This window comes from Dendrobates tinctorius, unplaced genomic scaffold, assembly GCF_039654945.1.
Source record: "Dendrobates tinctorius isolate UK_male_01 unplaced genomic scaffold, ASM3965494v1 ptg000030l, whole genome shotgun sequence".
Classification (NCBI taxonomy): domain Eukaryota; kingdom Metazoa; phylum Chordata; class Amphibia; order Anura; family Dendrobatidae; genus Dendrobates; species Dendrobates tinctorius.
The window spans coordinates 9,456,323-9,479,139 of record NW_027361698.1 but is presented as its reverse complement, the minus strand read 5'-3'; the positions used below and the strand labels follow the sequence as shown (position 1 = coordinate 9,479,139).

Here is a 22,817-nt window from a genome sequence, read left to right as displayed (position 1 = left end):
GTATATTCGTATTCATCAGTGCATTTCTACCTTGTTTTATAACCCTTACAGGGACATGCTGTACATTAGTGGATCTGTGCTATGAACATACAACACTAGGGGGTGTAGTGAGCATATAGCGCCATTATCAGCAGATATTATGCTATATGCTGCAATCTGGTGTCAAGACTGTTACACATTGCCTCCAACTGGCTTCCAGCAAATAGTTATGTAGATAGGGCTGCTCTTCCCACTGAAACTAGGACCAAAACATCCTCTGTAACTGTGAGCTACTGTGCAGGGAAGAGAGGTACTGATGGGCACATACAATCTTTTTATAAGGATTGCCCGATGTCTTTCATCACCTGTGATGTGTGGTTTGAGAGTAGCAATGGGGAAAAACAGCTTGTCATACCCTCACTATTATGTGTCTGTGTGCCCCCCAAAGTGGTTGTCATGTGACTTTTGCTAGCATCGCATGTGGTTATATTGTATTATATTGTTAAAAAAATTAACGTGCTTAACACCTTCACCCCGAATACTGTGTTCACCTTCCTGACCAAGCCAATTTTTTCAATTCTGACCGCTGTCACTTTGAGGTGATAACTCTAATAACGCTTCAACGGCTCCCACTGATTCTGAGAATGTTTTTTCATGACATATTGTACTTCATGATAGTGGTAACATTTCTTCGATAAGACTTTGGTTTATTTGTGGAACAAATTGGAAATTTCACAAAAATTTTGAAAAATTAGCAAGTTTCAAATTTTTAATTTTCATGCTCTTAGATCAGAGTCATATCGCACAAACTAGTTAAATAACTTTTCCCACATGTCTACGTTACACCAGCACAATTGTTTGAAACATATTTTTTTTTGTTAGGAGGTTATAAGGGTTAAAAGCTGGCCAGCGATTTCTTATTTTTTCCAGCAAAATCTACAAAACCATTTTTTTTTAGACTATATATCACATTTGAAGTCACTTTGAGGGGTTTATATGATAGAAGATACCCAAAGGTGACACCATTCTAAAAACTTCACCCCTCAAGGTGCTCAAAACCACATTCAAGAATAAATAAACATTTTAACTTTTTTTCACAAAAATTTTCTTTTAGACCCAATTTTTTTTTTTTTTTATTTTCACAAGGGTAACTGGAGAAAATGGACCATAGAATTTGTTGTGCAATTTCTCCTGAGCACACAGTTACTCCATATGTGGGGGGAAAACTACTGTAATATACTGTAAATGCAAAGTAAAATTTGCTGGCATAATTAGCAGATGCCATTATTAGGATCCTGACAGCGCCGGCGTACAGCCTTCGCTGAGCAGGGACTCACCCGCACTGTAGGGACCCCTGGGGACCAGGATATCTAGAAAGTATAGGTGCACAGGACCTTAGTGATGAAGTTTAACAAGCCGGCACGGGACCTACGGTCATGTGACTGCCAAGGGGCAGGGCTTAGCGTCCTGCTTTCAGAGAAGACAGAAAACTCAGTCGGGCAAAACGGAGGTCATTCACAGTACGGACAGCGAGGTACAGGAGGGATAAACAAACGGGAGGTCAGACAAAACCAAAGGACATACACAAGAGGGCGACGCGGTACCAAGGGGACGAGCAGAGAGAAGTCGGGTCACAAGCAGAGAGTCATACACGAGAGGTAGCGCAGTACAAGAGGGACAGGCAGAACTCGTAACAGGGACAGAACCGGATCAAAACCAAACAAGCAAGCAAGATATCAGGCACAAGGCACACGTACGCACAAGGTCAACTAACTCAGCCGAGGGCAGGAGTATAACTGACACCGGACCTAGGTCCAGTGAGCATTAAATAGCCACCCTCTGCCAGGGAGAGGTGGAACAATTAACCCCCAATCAGACCAGGACAGGCCAAAGCGAAACCCCGTCCTGGATTATGACAGTACCCTCCTCTCAATGGGGGGCCATTGGACCCCCAGGTCTCTCAGGGTACTTGGCGTGAAAGGCCCGGACCAACCGATCCGCATGAACCGATCGAGCAGGAACCCACGAGCGTTCTTCAGGACAGTAGCCTTTCCAGTGTATCAGATATTGAAGGGCACGATGGACCAACCTGGAGTCGACAATTCGTTCCACCTCGTACTCCGACTGCCCGTCTACCAAAACCGGTGTTGGGGAAGCTGATGATCCTTCCCCAGCGGACCTCACAGGTTTCAAAAGGGCCTTATGAAAAACATTAGGGATCCGCAGAGATGGCGGGAGATGCAACCAAAAAGCCACCGGGTTAACTCCCTCGGTAATTTCATAAGGACCGATAAACTTGGGTCCAAGCTTCGCAGAGGGGACCTTGAGTCTTATATTCTTGGTGGACAACCATACCTTATCCCCAATCTGAAACACCGGTCCCGCGGATTGTTTTTTGTCCGCAAAAAAATTAAATTTGTCCTGGGCCTTCGTAATATTACTCTGGACCTCTCGCCATACCTCGCCCAACCGCTGGATCGTCTCATCCACCCCAGGACACCCAGAATTCAAACAGGAAAATTCTCCAAAATGAGGATGAAACCCATAATTGCAGAAAAAGGGAGATGTACCCGTAGACTGGTTAACGCGTTTGTTAAATGCAAACTCAGCCACCGGTAACACAGAACACCAATCATCTTGTCGGTCTGAGGTCAAGCAACGCAAAATTTGCTCCAGAGACTGATTGGTCCGCTCGGTGTGCCCATTAGTCTCTGGATGATAAGCGGATGAAAAGGACAGACCAATACCCAACCTTTTACAAAAAGCCCTCCAAAATCTGGAAACAAATTGCACTCCTCTATCAGACACCACATTCAAGGGTACCCCATGCAACCGCACCACATGCTCAACAAACAATCTGGACAATGTTTCCGCATTAGGTAGAGCTGCCAAAGGTACAAAGTGTGCCTGCTTACTAAACCTGTCCACCACAACCCAGACGACGGTATTACCCTTGGAGGGGGGAAGGTTGGTGATGAAATCCATGGACAAACGTGTCCATGGTCTTTCAGGAATTGGCAGTGGTACCAATTCCCCGGCCTGCCGGTTATGGGGGGTTTTTGCACGGGCACAAACATCACAAGCAGACACATATTCCCCAACATCAGAAGCTAAAGCAGACCACCAGAATACTCTAGCAATGGCCTTACGGGTAGCCGAGATCCCTGGATGTCCACCCAGAACTGAGTCATGGAACTCCCGGAGGACCTTAAGGCGAAGTTGAGCTGGCACAAAAAGTTTGTCCACCGGCTTAGCCGGCGGTGCAAGAGACTGGGCTTCCCGAATCTCTCATTCCAACATATTCGAAATACCTGCCACCACCACCCCAGGCTGAAGAATGGAGGATGGAGGTTCCGGGGGGGACACCGAATCTAGACTGCGTGACAAGGCATCTGCTCTGACATTTTTAGATCCTGGACGAAAAGTGATCGAGAAGTTGAATCGGGAAAAAAAAAGTGACCATCTAGCCTGTCTAGGAGTCAACCTCTTAGCTGACTCAATATAAGCTAGGTTTTTGTGGTCCGTAATTATGGTTATAGGATGGACAGCCCCCTCCAAAAAATGCCTCCATTCTTCAAAGGCCAACTTAACGGCCAGAAGTTCTCGATTTCCCACATCATAGTTTCTCTCCGCAGGAGAGAATTTCTTTGAGAAAAAGGCGCAAGGTCTTAAATTGGTCAAAGTGGCGGGTCCCTGGGACAATACCACCCCCACCTCTGAGGCATCTACCTCAACAATAAATGGTTCAGACAGGTCCGGTTGAACAAGAACCGGGGCCGACATGAAACATGTTTTCAAAAACTGAAATGCCGATACCGCTGCGGTTGACCAATTCTTGATATCGGCCCCCTTTTGAGTCATGTCTGTGAGGGGTTTAACCACCTGTGAGAACCCCTTTATAAATTTGCGATAGTAATTGGCGAATCCTAGGAAACGCTGCAGAGCCTTCAAATCACAAGATTGAACCCACTCGACAATGGCCTGCACCTTATTAGGATCCATGCGATACCCCTCAGCAGACACAATGAACCCCAGAAAAGACAGTTCCTGAACAAAAAAGCAAACATTTTTCCAGTTTAGCAAAGAAACAGTTCTCCCGGAGCCTTTGGAGAACTGCCCGAACATGACCAATGTGAGTCTGTTTATCAGGAGAATAGATCAATATGTCATCCAAATATACCACCAATAAATATCCAGTAAAATCAGAGAACACGTGATTTATGAAGTTTTGGAAGACTGCTGGAGCATTCGTCAAGCCGAAAGGCATGACCAGATTTTCAAACAACCCTTCAGTAGTGAGAAAAGCGGTTTTCCATTCATCTCCGTCTCGGACTCGGATAAGGTTATACGCTCCCCGTAGATCTAATTTTGAAAATCACTTTGCTCCGGACAATTGGTTGTATAAATCAGGAATAATTGGAAGGGGATACGTATTCCTCACAGTTATCTTATTTAACTCACGAAAATCGAGGCATGGGCGTAAACCACCGTCTTTTTTCTTTACAAAAAAGAACCCCGCCGCCACAGGAGAAACAGAAGGACGAATGTGTCCCTTAAGGAGGCTTTCGGAAATATACTCCTTCATCGCAGCCCGTTCTGGACCCGAAAGGTTATACAAGCGGGCCTTGGGCAATTTAGTACCTGGAACCAGGTCAATGGCACAATCAAATGGGCGGTGTGGTGGTAAAACCTCAGCCTCTTCTTCAGAGAAAACGTCCGTATAGTCTATCAGGCACTCTGGAATACCTTCCAGACCCACGGACGACACAGACACAGTATCAAGACATTTCTCAGAACAATAGGGACCCCATTTAACAATGTCCCGACATTCCCAATTAATTACAGAATTATGCAATTGTAACCAGGGGAACCCCAACACCAGTCCCGCAGGCAGGTTGTCCATCACAAAACATGAAATACGTTCCTAGTGCAAGGAACTCACTTTAAGGAGAAACTCTTCAGTACGAAACATAATGTCATTCTTTACCAGTGGTGTTTTGTCAATGGCCACAATGTGAATAGGAGTCTCCAACCTAACTGTCCCTAACTTACACCTGGATACCAAATCAGAGTCAATAAAGTTCAATGCTGATCCGCAATCCACGAAGGCAGAAGTGGATGTGGAGACACTCCCACAACAAAGTTCCACTTGCAACAACATTTTAGAGAAGGCAGAAAAATAATAATAATAATAAATTTTTATAGCGCCGACATATTCCGCAGCACTTTACATTTCAGAGGGGATTTGTACAGACAATAGACATTACAGCATAGCAATAATCACATACAGTAGATTATAACAAATACCAAGAGGAAAGAGGGCCCTGCTTGCAAGCTTACAGTCTATGAGGAAAGAGGTAGACACGAAAGGTGGGTGGTAACAGTTGCCCTGATTGTATGGACCAGCCATAATGTTAAGTGTGTGACAGTACAGACACAGAGGGCTAATGGATGCATAAAGCATGTGGGAACATGATGCGGGAAATCTGGTTATAGTAAAACTTTTGGCTGTGCCACACAGGGATAGATTAGGTTAATGTGTTGAGGCGATAGGCCAGTCTGAATAAATGTGTTTACAGGGCACGCTTAAAATTGTGGGGATTGGGGACTAATCGTATTGACCTGGGAAGTGCATTCCAAAGAATTGGCGCTGTAAAGTCTTGGAGACGGGAGTGGGAGGTTCTGACTATTGAGGATACTAACCTCAGGTCATCAGCAGAACGGAGGGCGCGGGTAGGGTGGTATACTGAAACAAGGGAGGAGATGTAGGGTGGTGCTGAGCCATGGAGGGCTTTGCGGGTGATGGTAATAAGTTTATACTGAATTCTGGAGTGGATGGGTAACCAGTGTAATGACTGGCACAAGGTAGAGGCATCGGTGTAACGATTGGTGAGGAATATGATCCTGGCTGCAGCATTCAAGACAGATTGGAGAGGGGAGAGTTTGATAAGAGGGAGACCGATTAGAAGAGAGTTACAATAGTCGAGACGAGAATGAATAAGAGAAACAGTAAGAGTTTTTGCAGAGTCAAAAGTAAGAAAAGGTCGAATTCTAGAAATGTTTTTGAGGTGCAGATGACAAGAGCGAGCCAGTGATCGAATGTGGGGGGCAAATGAAAGCTCGGAATCAAGTATGACCCCAAGACAGCGGGCCTGTTGCTGGGGAGTAATAGTGGAGCCACACACAGAAATAGCAATGTCGGGTATAGGTACATTAGTAGAGGGAGGAAACGCCAGGAGTTCAGTCTTTGACAGGTTCAGTTTCAGATATAGTGAGGGCATGATATTAGACACAGCGTTTAGACAATCGCCAGTGTTTTCTAGAAAGGCTGGCGTGATGTCAGGAGAAGAAGCGTATAATTGGGTGTCATCAACATAGAGATGGTACTGGAAACCAAATCTACTGATTGTACACTGCCCCTATTGGTCAAACAAGGAGAAGAGGAGGGGGCCTAGAACCGATCCTTGGGGGACCCCAACAGTAAGGGGAAGGTGAGAGGAGGAGGAACCGGCAAAAGATACAGTAAAGGAGCGGTCGGAGAGATAGGAGGAGAACCAGGAGAGAACGGTGTCCTTGAGGCCAATGGAACGGAGCATAGTGAGGAGGAGCTGATGATCCACAGTGTCAAATGCTGCAGAGAGATCCAAGAGAATTAGCATGGAGTAATGACCATTTGATTTAGCTGTTAGCAGATCATTAGAGACTTTAGTGAGGGCAGTTTCAGTGGAGTGTAAAGAGCGGAAACCGGATTGGAGAGGGTCGAGAACAGAGTTTTCTGAGAGATAGTGGATAAGACGGGAGTGGACCAGGCGTTCCAGGAGATTAGAGACAGGTCTATAGTTAGCGGCACAGTTTTGGTCGAGGGATGATTTTTTAAGTAGTGGATGTATGATGGCATGCTTAAATGAGGAGGGAAAAATACCAGAAGAGAGAGAGGTTAAATATTTTAGTTAGGTGAGGGGTGACAGCAGGGGAAAGGGACTGGAGGAGATGTGACGGAAATGGGTCACTGGTGCAAGTAGTTGGGCGAGAAGATGCAAGGAGCCTGCTTACTTCTTCTGTGACTGGTTCAAAATCAGAGAGTGAGCTAGATGCAGTGGGGGAGGGAGGACAGTGCATGGTATGAGGTGATTGGGAGATAATTTCCTGTCGAATCTGGTCAATTTTTTCTTTGAAGTAATTGGCCAGATCGTCAGCTCGGAGCTCCGTGGTTGGGGCCTGTACTCTTGGATGGAGTAGAGAATGAAAAGTGTCAGAGACGTTTCGGGTTATTGGACAGTGAGGTGATGAGGGTGTTGAAATAGGTTTGCTTGGAGATGTGAAGGGCAGTGTTGTATGTTCTAAGCATAAACTTAAAATGGATGAAATCTTTGTGTAGATTGGATTTTCTCCACAGACGTTCGGCGCACCTGGAGCACCGCTGCAGGAAACGTGTTTGCACCGTGTGCCAGGGTTGTCGCCGTCTGCATTGTGGTGTTCTATTTATAGGGGGTGCAAATTCATCCAGGGCACTTTGAAGTGTTTCATTGTAATGCTTCAATGCAGAATCAGGACATGAGAGGGAGGAGATAGGGGCCAATGAAGACTGCAAGTTCTTCATAAGTTTCTGGGTGTTAATGGCCTGTATGTTTCTATAAGTCTGGACAGTGGGGGTGACCTGAGCAGCCTGGCAGTTCTTTATAGAGAATGAAAGAAGATTGTGGTCAGAGAGCGGGAGAGGGGAGTTTGCAAAATCATCCACTGCACAAAGCCGAGAGAAGGCAAAGTCGAGGGAGTTTCCGTCTTCATGCGTTGGAGAATTAGTAAGCTGCGAAAGGCCAAATGAGGAGGTTAGAGATAAAAGGGGAGTAGCAGATGGTGAGAGCGGAAGAGCAATGGGGATGTTGAAATCTCCCATGATGAGGGTAGGGATGTCAGAGGAGAGAAAATGTGGAAGCCAAGTGGCAAAATGATCCAGGAACTGATGGGAGGGGCCGGGAGGACGATACACCACCGCCACTCGCATGGAGAAGGGGGTGTAGAGTCTGACGGCTTGGACCTCAAAAGAAGGGAAGACAAGTGAGGGTACTTGAGGGATAACCTGAAAGGTACATTTTGGTGATAGGAGCAGACCAACGCCTCCACCAGCTCTACTGTCTGATCTTGGGGTATGAGAGAAGTGTAGCCCCCCGTATGAAAGAGCAGCAGCAGCAGTAGTGTCTGACTGCTGGATCCAGGTTTCAGTAAGAGCCAGGAGGTTAAGAGAATTAGAAACGAAGAAGTCATGGATGAAGGAGAGTTTGTTACACACTGAGCGAGAATTCCAAAGTGCACAATTAAGAGAGACAGATGGCATGCAGGGAATATTAATAAGATTAGAGGGGTTTCTGAGTGTAGCAGTTAGGGGGTTTGACTTTCTATAACATGGGGGACCAGGGTTGGGAGCAATGTCTCGTGCGACTAGGAGAAGGAGGATAGAAAGAGTGAGCAGATGTTTAAGTGATTTGTGAGAGCGTCTCTTATGTTGAATGGTGGGACTGACTGGATCTGTGCAATTTAACAATGTGAAAAGAGCGTGAGTGCTATACATAGGAGTGGAAAGAAGCGAGGGGCCGATATGGATGGAGTGTAGAGAGTTAATGCCAGGGCGGTGGATGTGTGTGAATGCAGCGGCCAGGATAAAAATTACACAAATGCATATGGTATATATTTGTTGTATTCCAAATGTACAGGGAGTAGATGTATATAAATGTCTTACCTGTCTCCTGCCATGTTATAGCTGCCAGTAGTACTTTGATACTTGTACTTCGATTACATGTGCATAAATGCCACCCCTGCATAAATGCTCCCCTTAGCTAGGTCTGAATATATAGGAGGTTAAGGCTGTTTTTTTTTTTTTTTTTTTTTTTTGGCTCTCTTCTCGTTAATCAATCACACTAAATTGAGACACCAGGACCCAATAATATGTTGTGGTCAAATAAACACATGTCCAGCACTACATGGATCATAAAGCACTTTGAAAAGTTTCTTGACCTCACAACATAAGGGGACAAGCAGAGTAAGTTGAAAAAACTATATACCAGATATAAGCTTGCAGAGTTGAAAACACAGAGATAGCATTCAGGATTAACTGCTTGCTGACATTGAATGGAGACACAGGAGTGGATTCAGAGCAGAGATTGGAAAAGCTGGTACCTGTATGAAGAGAATAGAGATGCTCTCAGGTACCTGAGAGCCTGGGTGACCTCCACGACAATCACCCGGGCTCAGTCGCTTGGTTAGTGGATGGGAGGGGCACACCTTTCTCCAATGTCCAGAATCGCCACAGTGAAAACAGCCTTTTCCCACGCGCCGTTGTCTCCTTTAACTTTCCTTGAGGTCGATGGTTCCCATCTCCGCGATCTCCAATATAGGACTGGCTCCCCTTCCTTGGGAAAATAACGGTCTTTCACTTTGCATCACTCCCCTTGCCTGTGGCCGGCGATCGGACGGCCTGTGTCATAGCCTCTTCCAGGGAATCAGGCGGAGGGTGGAGAGCCAAAGCATCCTTCAGATATTCAGACAGGCCTCTACGGAACAAACCCCAGAGGGCGGCATCATTCCAGCAGACCTCAGCAGCCCAGCATCTGAATTCTGTACAAAACCACTCGGCTGAGTGCTTTCCCTGGCACACACTCATCACCATGTCCTCAGCCATACGCATACGATCAGGCTCATCTTAAATATGCCCCAGGGCCTTAAAAAATGCATCTACCGTCATACCCTCAGGGGCCGTGGTCGGAAGGGAGAAAGCCCAAGCTTGGGGGTCCCCCCTTAACAGAGACATAATGACCCCCACTCTCTGACTTTCATCCCCAGAAGAGTGTGGTCTCAATGAAAAAAAAGCTTACAGCCCTCCTTGAAAACTCTGAACTCTTTTTTTATTTCCAGAAAAGGTATCTGGTAACTTCACTGGAGACTCAGGGGAAATTAATGTAACATCCCGAGCCCCCGATGAAAAAACCCCCTGCACAGTGTCAGCGATCAGCTGCTGAGACTGAGCCAGGACTCGTTCTCCAAGAAGTTTCTGAGACATCTGGGCCAGGTGTTTAACCTGCTCAGAAAGAGCGTGCGTAGGATCCATCACATACACAGGAGAATGGGAGCAGAGAAAAAAAATGGTATTGGTCAGTTATAATATCAGGATCCTGACAGCGCCAGCGTACAGCCTCCGCTGAGCAGGGACTCACCTGCACTGTAGGGACCCCTGGGGACCAGGATAGCTAGAAAGTATAGGTGCACAGGACCTTAGTGATGAAGTTTAACAAGCCGGCACGGGACCTACAGTCATGTGACTGCCATGGGGCGGGGCTTAGCATCCTGCTTTCAGAGAAGACAGAGAACTCAGAGTCGGGCAAAACGGAGGTCATTCACAGTACGGACAGCGAGGTACAGGAGGGATAAACAAACGGGAGGTCAGACAAAACCAAAGGTCATACACAAGAGGGCGACGCGGTACCAAGGGGACGAGCAGAGAGAAGTCGGGTCACAAGCAGAGAGTCATACACGAGAGGTAGCGCAGTACAAGAGGGACAGGCAGAACTCGTAACAGGGTCAGAACCGGATCAAAACCAAACAAGCAAGCAAGATATCAGGCACAAGGCACACGTACGCACAAGGTCAACTAACTCAGCCGAGGGCAGGAGTATATCTGACACCGGACCTAGGTCCAGTGAGCATTAAATAGCCGCCCCCTCTGCAAGGGAGAGGCAGAACAATTAACCCCCAGTCAGACCAGGACGGGCCAAAGCGAAACCCCGTCCTGGATCATGACAGCCATGTTGTGTTTGGAGAGCCCCTGATGTGCCAAAACAGTGGAAATTCCTCACAAGTCATCTAGGGGTGCAGTGATCATATTGACACCACAGGGGGCGGTGAAGAAAAATTACATTTTTACCACCAGGATTTTGTGTTAACCCCAGATTTTACATTTTCATAACGAGAAATTGGTAAAAATAGCACCAAAATTTGTCCCACAATTTCTGCTGAATATACGGCGAGACTCTACTGCTTAGCCATACGACGAGACTCTACAGAGAGCGCTATTTGCCTCCTGGAGCACAGATTTTCCTAGAATAGTTTCTGGACTCCATGTACAGAGCTCTTAAGTGCTAGAAAAGCAGAATCCCCAATCAAGTGACCCCATTTTGGGAATTATACCCCTTTAGGAATTTATCTACAGCTGTCGTGACTATTTTGATTCCATGGGTGTTTTCCAGGAGCAATCAGCAGTGGATGTTGCAGAGTGAAAATTGCTTCTCTGCTATTGTAGTGCCCATACATTGTAATGCCTAGTATTTTGCAGTGACCAGTACGTTATGTCCAACTTATGCTTCTGGAAACACGCATCCGTAAATTAGGTGGGCTCTCATCCCTACAGAGATGTCAAACATGTGGACTCTATATGTGGTTTAGGCAAACTAGAGCTCAGAAAGGAGGGGGGACAATTTGGATTTGAGAGCGGAGAGTAACTGGATTTCTTCTGGGGGGGTCAGATGCCACAGCGCTTTTCCAGAGCCTTTGTACTACCAGTAACGTGGAAGTCCCCTGTAATTCCATTAACAGATGGCGGACCTGATCGGGCACTTGATTTTTTTTTTTGTGGATTGAGGTGAAGCTTTTATTGGGATCATTTTACATAACATTTAGGATCACATTTATCCGACTCTCTACGCTCAGCACTTACTTTGGAGTTATCATCTAAATCTCTGAGTGACGTGACAGATGAAACCCCTGAGGGATCCATTCACCATACGAAGGTAGCAGAACTACTCTGGACTACGTCTGGCCTCTGTTCAGCGTTGTCCTTCTTTACAGAAATGCACAAACTCTTGACTACACTTTTATGCACAACTTAAAAGACGGACCCAGTCAGATCACAGGTCCTATGGCATCCACAGTGCCTCCATCTGTCTCATTATAGGGAATCTTCCATCGGAAATTCTCTTCTGAATCACGTATTTCTCCTTTGTCTCATTGGGGGACACAGGTACTGTGGGTGTATGCTACTGCCGTCTGGAGGCTGACACTAAGTATACAAAAAAAGAGTTAGCTCCTCCTCCGCCGCATACACCCTCGCCCCGATTGCGGGCAGAAACCAGTTTTTTGCTTAGTGTCCTATGGAGGCACACACAGTCTGGATCTCTCCAGACTATTTTTTTTTTTCTTTTTTATTTTATGAAGATAAGACAGGGGCAACGCATCCTATTGAAAGGATCCGATTTCCCCAAACCATGAACGGGTGAGTACGTGCGAGTATCCCTCCATTATGCCAGACTTAGCCCTGTCCACCCATAGGTATTGAAACCATGGGCTTGCACAGAGGCACAAGACTAGTCTGTGCGGCCCCCACTGCTCCACCAACGCAAGATGGCGGTGCTGCATGGCGGCGGACGGAGCTAGGGTGCCTGCACCGTCCAAATGAATTACTCCATTTCTCTACCTAGTGGCTGGAGTCGCAGGTATGGATGGCTGGGGAGGGCCCTGGGCAGCATTTTGGGAGAGGCACCAGGTCAGCGGTGCGGCCAAAAACTGACCGGTTATGGGGCTAAGGCTGCAATTCGGTAGTCTCCATTCCCCTCCCTCCTTCCCCCCTTCTCCTATCCTTCTCGCCTCCTCTCCTCCATCCCTCCCTCCCTACTACCTGCATGTGGCTCATCAGGGCCGGGGATGCGGAAGACCGCCAGTGCGTGGGTGAGGAGAGCGGTTCATGGAGGTGCCGGCAGAATCGCCAGGATAGCGGGGCCGCCAGTGGGCGGGCGGTGAGTAATTTAGCCCGCGGCTTCGGCCTAGGCCGCGAGTGGAAGTTCCGCCCCTGGCGTGGTCATATCCGGCGCCGCCCCCCGTGGCTAGGGCGGGCGCCAGACAAATTGAGGCCCCGGCTTCAGTATAGGGTAGGCCACGACCAGGAGAGCACCTCGCTGCCTACCCAGAGATGAAGGAGCGCATCAGAGGCAGGAGCGCGGGGGGACACAGGAGCAGGATAAGTGCGACCCTGTCCCTGGAGCCACGCTACGTGTGATAGGGGGTTATCCTCCTTCTCCTCTCCCCTCAACTCTCATAGATTGAGCCTAAGCAGCAATATGTCCGGGAAAGGAAAAACGCACACGTTCCTTTATGCCGCATGCGTTTCCTATGGGGTTATGTTCCCACAAGCGCAGACTTTTAAGTTATGTGAGGCCTGTGACTCCGAACGCGCCCAGGAGCCCTCCCCTGCGACGGAGCCCAGAGGTCTGGATCCCCCGGAATGGGCGTTATCACTCTCGCGGTCTATGGCTTCGCTTACAAAGGCGATCGAGACCCTTCAGGCCCCGGATAGGGGCAGAGACGACGGCTCGCCTGTCTAGGGGGGGTTCATCCACCTCACAAGAGCCTCCGGCCTGCAGGGGCCGCACTCTCTCTAGGCAGACGCATAGGAAGAGAACCCACATTGCATCTCCGGGCCCCTCCGGTGCTTCGGCATCCATGAGTGCGGCGTCTCGTTCACATCACCATTTTCCGGTAGCGGACAGAGTTCAGATTATGACGCGGAGGAATCCCAGGACCTGGATACCCCGGGGTGTCGGAAGACGGTGGATAGTCTCATTGAAGCTGTCAATCAGACTTTGGGTATTGAGGAGGACGTCTCCCTAACCTCAGGTCATAAGGTGTCCTTTAAGAAGGCCAAGCGACTGCATAGGGTGTTTAGCACTCACCCAGAGTTCGAGGACATAGTGCAGCGTCACAGGGAATGTCCAGACAAGCGTTTTTCGGGCCAGAAAACGCTAGAAACGAGATATCCGTTTGCACCAGAGCTCTGTAAGAGATGGGCGGAATCTCCAGTTGTGGATCCCCCAGTGTCACGCTTGGCCTCAAAAACTTTATCGGTGCCTAGTGTTTCTTCCATTAAGACCCCAAGGATCGCCTCATAGAGAGCTTGACCCGCTCGTTATATGAAGCATCAGGATCAGGACTCTCTCCCACATTCGCAGCAACATGGGTAGCCAAGGCCATGATGTCGTGGTCAGAATCTTTAAATAAGGTCCTGCAGGATAGATACCTGCCGACGGACGTGTCTGAGATAGCAGGTCAGATCGCCATGGCGGGTGACTATTTAATCAATGCATCCTTAGATGCGGCTAATTGCGCAGCACTAGCGGCGGCGAATGTAGTCGCCATTAGGAGAGCCCTGTGGTTAAGGCTGTGGCGGGCTGATTCAATTTCCAAGAAATCCTTGACTTCCCTGCCTTATAAGGGTAGCCGCATATTTTGGGGAAAAATTAGACAAACTCATCTCAGATGCTACAGGGGGAAAAAGCAGTTTTCTCCCACAGCAGAAAATTAAACTGCCATTGCGTCAGCCTCAGGCACGCTTTCGGGCATTTCGCAGCTCCGGGTGGATGGCAGTGGCCAGTTCTTCCTCCCCAGCTCGCTACAACCAAGACAAGGATCATCAGGTCACGTATAGAGCCAACCCGCTGGGCAGGATGCAAGGCCGCCTGCCAAGGTCAAGGGGAGCCAGGTCCCAGAGACCCTCAGCTAAATGACTCGGGGCATCCGTTACCCGAAGACGGCAGAGTGGGCAGCCATCTACGCCGGTTCTGCCACGTCTGGGTCGCGGTAGCACGCGACGCATGGGTGCCAGAATTAGTGTCGTCCGGGTACAAAATAGAATGTCAGATACCCTCCAAGATGATTTTTTATTTCCCGGCTTCCCAAAGCGGAAGCCCGGGCAGAGGCATTGCTAGGGGCCATCGAGGTAATTCAGCGCAACGGGGTCATTGTTCCGGTACCAGAGTGCGAGAGAACTCAGGGTTTTTATTCCAACCTGTTCGCGGTCCCCAAGAAGGACGGGACAGTAAGGCCGGTTCTGGACCTAAAGCTCCTGAACAGGTTCATCAGAGTCAGACACTTTCGAATGGAATCCCTCCGTTCAGTTATATCAGCCATGGAGCAGGGAGAATACTTGAACTCGATCGACGTCAAGGATGCTTACTTGCACGTCCCTATTTTTACTCTGCATCAAAGTTTCCTACGTTTCACAATCGATGGTCGGCATTTCCAATTTGTAGCTCTGCCTTTCGGGTTGGCCTCCGCCCCCAGAGTGTTCACGAAGGTAATGGCGGTCGTCATGGCCATTCTACACTCTCGGGGCATAGTGGTCTTGCCGTACTTAGACGACCTCTTGGTGAAAGGTCCGTCTTTTCGGGCATGCGAGGAAAATGTCAACATCACGCTGGATACCCTATGCCGCCTAGGATGGTTGGTCAACGGGAAGAAGTCATCCCTTGTCCCAGCTCAGAGGAATTTGTTCCTAGGGATGATTTTCGACACCTCCCGAGGGTTGGTAGTTCTCCCTCCGGACAAGGCTTGAGCGCTCCGGCAGGGAGTTCGGAGGCTTCAACAACCAGGCCCTCACACCATTCGGTTCGGGATGAGAGTTCTAGGGAGGATGGTGGCGGCAATGGAAGCAATTCCGTTTGCCCAATTTCATCTTCTTCCCCAGCAGCACGCCCTCTTGTCATCTTGGGACAAGAGTCCATTCACGCTCGATCATCAGTGCAGGTTGTCTTCTCAGGTCAAGCGGTCACTGCAGTGGTGGACGCGCGACTCCTATCTTCAGGGGAAACCCTTCCCCCCAAATCAATGGTTGGTGATCACAACCGATGCGAGTCTCCTCGGTTGGGGAGCAGTTTTCCGCCATCACACGGCCCAGGGGCAATGGTCGCAACAGGAGGCACGCCTCCTGATCAACTTGTTGGAGATATGAGCGGTGTGGTTGGCACTGCAACATTTCCAGCACTTTCTAGCAGGACGTCCTGTCCGGATTCAATCGGACAACGCCACGGCGGTGGCGTACGTGAATCATCAGGGAGGCACGCGCAGCAGGGCAACCATGCGCGAGATAGAGCATGTACTACGCTGAGCTGAAGGGAACAACTCGATAATCTCAGCAGTCCACATACCAGGCATGGAAAATTGGGCAGCGGACTTCCTAAGTCGTGTCCAGGGAATGGTCCTGCACCCCGAGGTCTTCCAGCAGATTTGCCAATGGTGGGGGACACCGGATGTGGATCTGATGGCCTCCAGGGTAAACGCCAAAGTGGCCGCGTTTGTCGCTCGGTCTCGAGACCCGCGAGCGATCGCAGTGGATGCGTTGGTCCTACCATGGAACCAGTTTCGGCTCCCATACCGGTTTCCCCCGCTGCCGCTATTTCCGAGGGTCATCAGGAAAATCAAGACAGAGGGGGTTCCGGCAATTCTGCTGGACCCAGACTGGCCCCGTCGGGCATGGATCTAGTGCAGCTCCTCGCAGACGTTCCTTGGCGTCTGCCGGAATGACCAGGCCTACTATCTCAGGGGTCGATCTGCCACCCGAACTCAGGTGCCCTTTGTTTGACGGCATTGGCATTGAATCTTGGAATCTGACCCAGACAGGGTTTGGGCGTGAAGTAGTTGCTACAATGGTTAGCGCCCGGAAGCCTACCTTGGTGAGAATTTACCATCACTCTTGGAAGGTTTTCTTTGGTTGGTGTCGAGAGCACGGGGTTGCTCCACTGTCCTTCTCGGTTCCCAACATCCTGGCTTTTCTTCAGTCAGGCCTAGGTGCAGGGTTGGCCCCGAGTTCCCTTAGGAGACAGATATCGGCCTTGTCTGTCCTCTTCCAGCGAAGAATCACTACTAATATGCAGGTCAAGACGTTCATTCAAGGGGTCTCTCATTTGGTACCCCCCTATAGAGCACCCATAGACTCCTGGGACATTAACCTGGTCCTGAGTGTCCTGCAGGAGACTCCTTTCGACCCGTTACAAGAAATTTCATTGTCGTATCTTTCCAGGAAGGTCGCATTCTTGGTAGCCATAATCTCCATTAGGCGGGTCTTGGAGTTGGCAGCCCTATCTTGTAGGGCACCGTTTCTTACCTTTTACAAGGATAAGGTAGTTCTTAGACCCGCTCCCCCATTTCTGCCGAAGGTCGTGTCCTCATTTCACATTAATGAGGACATTGTTCTGCCTTCATTTTGTCCAGCGCCAGTACATCAGGTTGAAAAGGCGCTCCACACATTGGACCTGGGGGGAGCGCTCAGAAGGTACGTGTCGCGGACAGCACCTTTTCGCCAGACAGACTCACTGTTTGTGGTCCCTAAAGGGCGCAGGAAGGGACTCGCAGCTTGAAAGTCGACCATAGCCAAATGGATCCGTCTAACTATTCAAGAGGCTTACCATATTAGAGGTGCACCGATTCCAGCAGGGATAGGGGCGCACTCTACTCGGGCAGTGTGCGCCTCTTGGGCACCTCGGCACCAGGCTTCGGCAGAGCAGGTATGCAAGGCAGCAACCTGGTCCAGCCTGCACACTTTTTCTAAGCATTACAATGTGCATATTCAGGCTTTGTCAGATGCGAGCCTGGGTAGAAGAATTCTCCAAGCAGCAGTGGCGCACCTTTAGGCAGGAGGTGCATGTGGCTTGGATCGGTGAGTCAATCTCCCACCCAGGGACTGCTTTACGACGTCCCACAGTACCTGTGTCCCCCAATAAGACGAAGGAGAAACATGGATTTTTGTGAGTACTCACCGTAAAATCCTTTTCTCCGAGATGCTCATTGGGGGACACAGCACCCACCCTAGTAGCCAGTTGGCTCTTTATTTAATTAATATGGTTCCTTTTAAAATTAGGGTGGTCTGTTTTCAGACATATGGTATTCTGCTTTAAGGCTAAATTGGTTTTGTGTTCTCCTACTGTTGCACTAAACTGGTTTCCGCCCGCAATCGGGGCGAGGGTGTATGCGGCGGAGGAGGAGCTAACTCTTTTTTTGTATACTTAGTGTCAGCCTCCAGACGGCAGTAGCATACACCCAGAGTACCTGTGTCCCCCAATGAGTGTCACGGAGAAAAGGATTTTACAGTGAGTACTCACAAAAATCCATGTTTCAGAGATTTACATAGAAACCTCAGTGTTAACGCCCAGCGCAGGATAAATGTGAACTGAGCCTTACTCCGATCTTTGGGAGACAGAGTGAACAAATTAACAGCAAGTGAAGAATTGGTTTTATTTTTTTTTTTTTACACCGTTCCTCATTCGGTATAAGTGATTTGGCTACTTTACTCTTGAGGCCGGTGCGATAACAGATTTATATTGAGTTTTTATTTTTGGCCATTGTCACACTGAAATATGCTTTTTATTTCAAAAACTAGTTTTTGCATCCCCCCAGTCATGTGACCACTTTTTTTTTGCGGGACGAGTTGACTTTTTTTTTTTTATTATTGGTACCATTTTCAGGCACATGCCTTTTTTTATTGCTTTCTATTCCGATTTTTGGGACGCAGAATGAGCAAAAACAGCAATTCAGGAATTGTTTTTTGGAGTTTTTTTATACTGTTCTGTGTTTGGTAAAATTGATAAGGCAGCTTTATTCTTCGGGTCAGGACGATTACAGTGATGCCACATTTATATGATTTTCTTATGTTTGGCGCTTTTACACAATTGAAACTATTTTCTCGAAAAAATAATTATTTTTGCATTGCTTTATTTCTAGAGCTATACGTTTATTTTTCTGCTGACGGAGCTGCATGGCGGCTTGTTTTTAGCGGTACTATTTTTATCTTGATTGTGTTTTATTGCACTTTTGGTTGGCGGTATAATGATAAAGCATAGTTTTTTGCCTTGTGTGTTCACTGAAAGGGTTAATAAATTAATGTATTTATTAAATTAATATTTTTCATTTTTTTGTTTTGTTGTGATTTTTAAAATTTTTACAATTTTTATTAACTCTTTAAAACTTTTTTTTCCATCACTGTATACTAACAGGTCGCTGATCTGATACGCTGCAATGCTTCTGCACTGCAAGGCATCAGAGCTGCGACTGACAAGGCAGGGAAGGAGGCGTGACAGTTCCTGCTCTTAGCAGGTGCTCAAAGGCCACCTTCCCTGAAGGACCTCTCGGCCACCATCTTGCAGCCCAGAGTCACCATGGAGACCATCAGCACAACTCTATTTCATCATGTTGTGCCGATGGGAGCAGACAGGGTGCTCCATCCCTCTACGATGCTTCTCGGTGTCGCTGTCACTATTGACGGCATCAGAGGGGTTAAACATCCGCTTGGTGCTAGCAATTGTGGGTGCTAGCTCTTACATAGAGCTGGCAACCGCACCCAATTGCGGTGGCGCTTAGCGTGAGCCTGCGCGATTCCCGCGCTGTATGTGTGCAGCAGTTTGCAGGAATGCAGCTCCCACGGGGCCGTATAAATACGCTGCATGTCGGGAAGGGGTTAAAGTGTAACTATAATTTAATTTTTTTTTTTTTTTGATAAATCAATAGTACACATGAAAATAAGCAACTTTGGATTATTTCTTATCAGAAAAATACCTTATCAGACTTTGCTATTACTGAGATAGGAGATGGTAGTTGCTATGGATACAATTCTATGGAGGAGGGAGGAGATGGAGGCAGTAATGGGAAGGTCTTCACTGAATACAGATTTTACCTCTGAATTGATAATTTTGATAATGACTGATCAATTCTGGCAAAGAAAGAAACAGATTTCTCTAAGATACATTACAAAGTTTCTTATTTCATGTGTACTATTGATAAAAATTAAAATACCGGTTGCTATTAAAAGGGAACTTTATTAACCTGCAGATATTGGGTTAAGCTGCAGGTAAATAGCATTTCAATGCTGCCTGTGTTACTGAAAGTGCGGGCATTGGGAGAAAGTGAACTTACTTTCTCCAGGGAGCATCTGGATTTTAGTAATAGTTGCAGTGCAGGGAACAGCTACAGTCATCGCTCACTATATTATGAGCAGCAGCTCTAAGCATGACATCCTTGACATTTTGATTTACAGCTAACTCTGCATAGATGTGTTTAACAGCCGGCTATCAGTCAAAGTGAGAAATGATAAGCAAACGTCGCCTAGTAGGAAATTTTAATGCATGCATTTTATAATTTTTTATTGCAGATTTTCCCCTAGTACATAAGCCTCAGTTACAGGAGCATAGAATTTCAGTCTCCTGCCTGCATAGCAGAACTGACTTGGTCTCCTAGGACCAAGCAGCTCCTGCTCCTTTCCTACACCAAGTGGTCTGGGTCTGGAGGAGGAAGCACTGTCAGTGCTACTGCTTACTAATCTATATACACAAGTGCTGGTTTAGTGCTATGTATACAGAAGCCACAAAAGTAAACATGGTATTAAACCATAGTTATCATTTCTCTGGAAAGTCTGTCTGTGTCTGACATCTGGCTCCACAACACCACTGCGGCACAATCTTACACAAACTGCTTAAACTGCATTAACATTTTTGAACGTCTGTGCAGAGTTGTATGTGGACTAAGTGGTTGTTTCTAGTCTATGGACAGTCCAGAAGTAGTTTTAAAAAGTAACCAATGTTTTAATATATATTTCATAAATTAATAGTACACAAGAAAAAAAAGCAACTTTGTAATATATCTCTTCATAGAAATTGGCTTCTTTCTCCTGGTGGGTTGATCCTTCATTCTCCATTTATCGGTAAAATCTGCATTAAGTGAATACAGACTTTAATATTACAGAGATTGGAGATGATAGTTGGTCCTCATAAGATTCTATGTAAGAAGGAGCTAGATTAAGACACAGGAGACAGACATTCTGCTGCAAGTTCTCCTGAAATTACTGTTAGGCCGGGGTCACACTAACCGACGCAAAATACGGTCCGTATTTTACATGCGTAATATGGATGAATTACCCCTAAAGAGTGCTCCGTATGTCATCCGTAAGCAAGGTGTGGTCGCGTATTTTGCGCATGTCAGCATCCGTATGTAATCCGTATGGCATCCGTATGCTGAGATTTTCTCGCCGGCTTGCAAAATGGACATATAATGGAGCCATATGACAGGGTTTATAACAGAAACCAAAGAATAGATATAGACACATAGAATGCATATATATATATATATATATATATATATGTATTCTATGTGTCTATATCTATTCTTTCGTTTCTTTATTAAAACTGTCAGTGTGAGTTTACTGTATAGCTCACTGAATTGCCGGCTTTGCTAAAAGACACCGGGTGCGTATTTCTCGCAAGTCACATGTGTGGTCCGTGTGTAATCCGTACTTTTTGCGCACCCATAGACTTGCATTGGCGTACTACGGACGTAGTACGCTGACAATAGCAGCATGCTGCGATTGGCACGGAGCCTAGAATACGGATGAGTAATATACGCCTGGTGCGAGTGACCCCATAGAGAATCATTGGTCCGTGTCTCATGCGTGCTTTTAGCGCCTCTCACTCGGCCGTATTCCTCGCCAGTGTGACCCCGGCCTTACACTTTAACCAAATTCAAGAAAAGATAAGGTTGGACTTATCTCTATCTCAAATGTTCATCAGCAAATTATGTGACTATTTTAGCAAATTGATATATTGGTTTCCACTCACTTTCTGATAAGCTGTCTGAGTTTTTCTCATATGAATGATCTTTGTTGGTTTTCTGCAGATGGTGATGGAGAGTGGAGAATGGTTGGTGGGAGGAGACCTACAAGTCCTCGACCGCATTTATTGGGGTGATGGATTAGATCAGTACAGACTTACACCAGCTGAACTGAAGCAAAAGTTTAAGGATCTCAATGCGGGTAAGTTTGTTGTTTTATACCTTTTGTATTTTATACTATGCTAAGGAATGGATAGAAACATGTTTAGAATTATAGAATTGTTATCCCTATTATTCTGACTGTAGCGATAAAATAGATAATAGCTTCTAATGATGCCTTTCTGGCTGAGGGACATTTATGTTTTACCTCTTGTTAATCATCATTTTATGCATACTTGGCCAGTTTAACACACACAAAAGTTTGCATGGTCTTGGCTCACTTGAAACTCCTGTTACAAAAAACATGATATGACATAGACCTAGAATAGAATGATGAAGGTTCTGTGGAGATGCGAAGTTCCAGATTTAAAGAGAATCTGTCACCACTTTTTTTGAATATGAGCTGCCGACACCGACATCAGGGGCTTATCTACAGCATTCTGCAATGCTGTAGATAAGCCCCCGATGTAACCTGAAAGACAAGAAAAAAGAGATTATACTCACCCCGGCGTCTGTTCCAGTCCAATGGGTGTCGCCGTCCGGGGCCTCCCATCTTCATACGATGCCGTCCTCTTCTTTGCTGCCTGTTGTGGCTCCGACGCAGGCGCACTGCTCTGCTCTGTTGAGGGCAGAGCAGAGTCATAGAATCATAGTCTGCAGCACGCAGGCGCTGGGAGAGGTCCTGCACACTGCAGTATTCTGCTCTGTCCTGAACAGGGCAGAGCAGTGCGCCTGCGCCGGAGCCACGACAGGAAGGAAAGAAGAGGATGGCATGAAATGAAGATGGGAGGCGCCGGACTGCGACACCCATCAGACCGGAACAGACGCCGGGGTGAGTATAATCTCTTTTTTCTTATCTTTCAGGTTACATCGGAGGCTTATCTGCAGCATTACAGAATGCTGTAGATAAGCCCCTGATGTCGGTGCCGGCAGCTCATATTCGAAAAAAAGGGTGACAGATTCCCTTTAAAGAACTATAGTGTAGGACCTTTTAACAGTTGACACCAATCAAAAGCTGAAAAAGGGAACCTTTTGGTTTTTCTTCACGTTCTATAAAGCATTACTGGACCTCATTTACTAACAGGGCTGTGGAGTCTGATTTGGTGTCCATTTTGATGCAAGTCAGAATCAATATAAAATGGTCTAACTCCGACCCTAAAATATATAATAAATTTGGTACAGTAGTACAATGCAGTAAATGTTTTCATAAGAATTTGGGAAAGATATGAAATGTCCTACAAATGTCTGTTCTGTTCCTGGTCTAAAGATCTCAT

General features: G+C 47.1%; 1 protein-coding gene across 2 annotated transcripts in view; it reads left to right on the top strand.

The window, feature by feature from the left end:
• Nucleotides 1-22,817, top strand: part of PAPSS1 (3'-phosphoadenosine 5'-phosphosulfate synthase 1) — a 169,308-nt gene that overhangs the window by 101,145 nt on the left and 45,346 nt on the right. For both annotated transcript variants that reach the window (XM_073571843.1, XM_073571844.1), the window contains one exon: nt 21,451-21,586. In XM_073571843.1, coding sequence (XP_073427944.1) covers nt 21,451-21,586 — 136 coding nt within the window. The remainder of the gene's footprint in view (nt 1-21,450; nt 21,587-22,817) is intronic.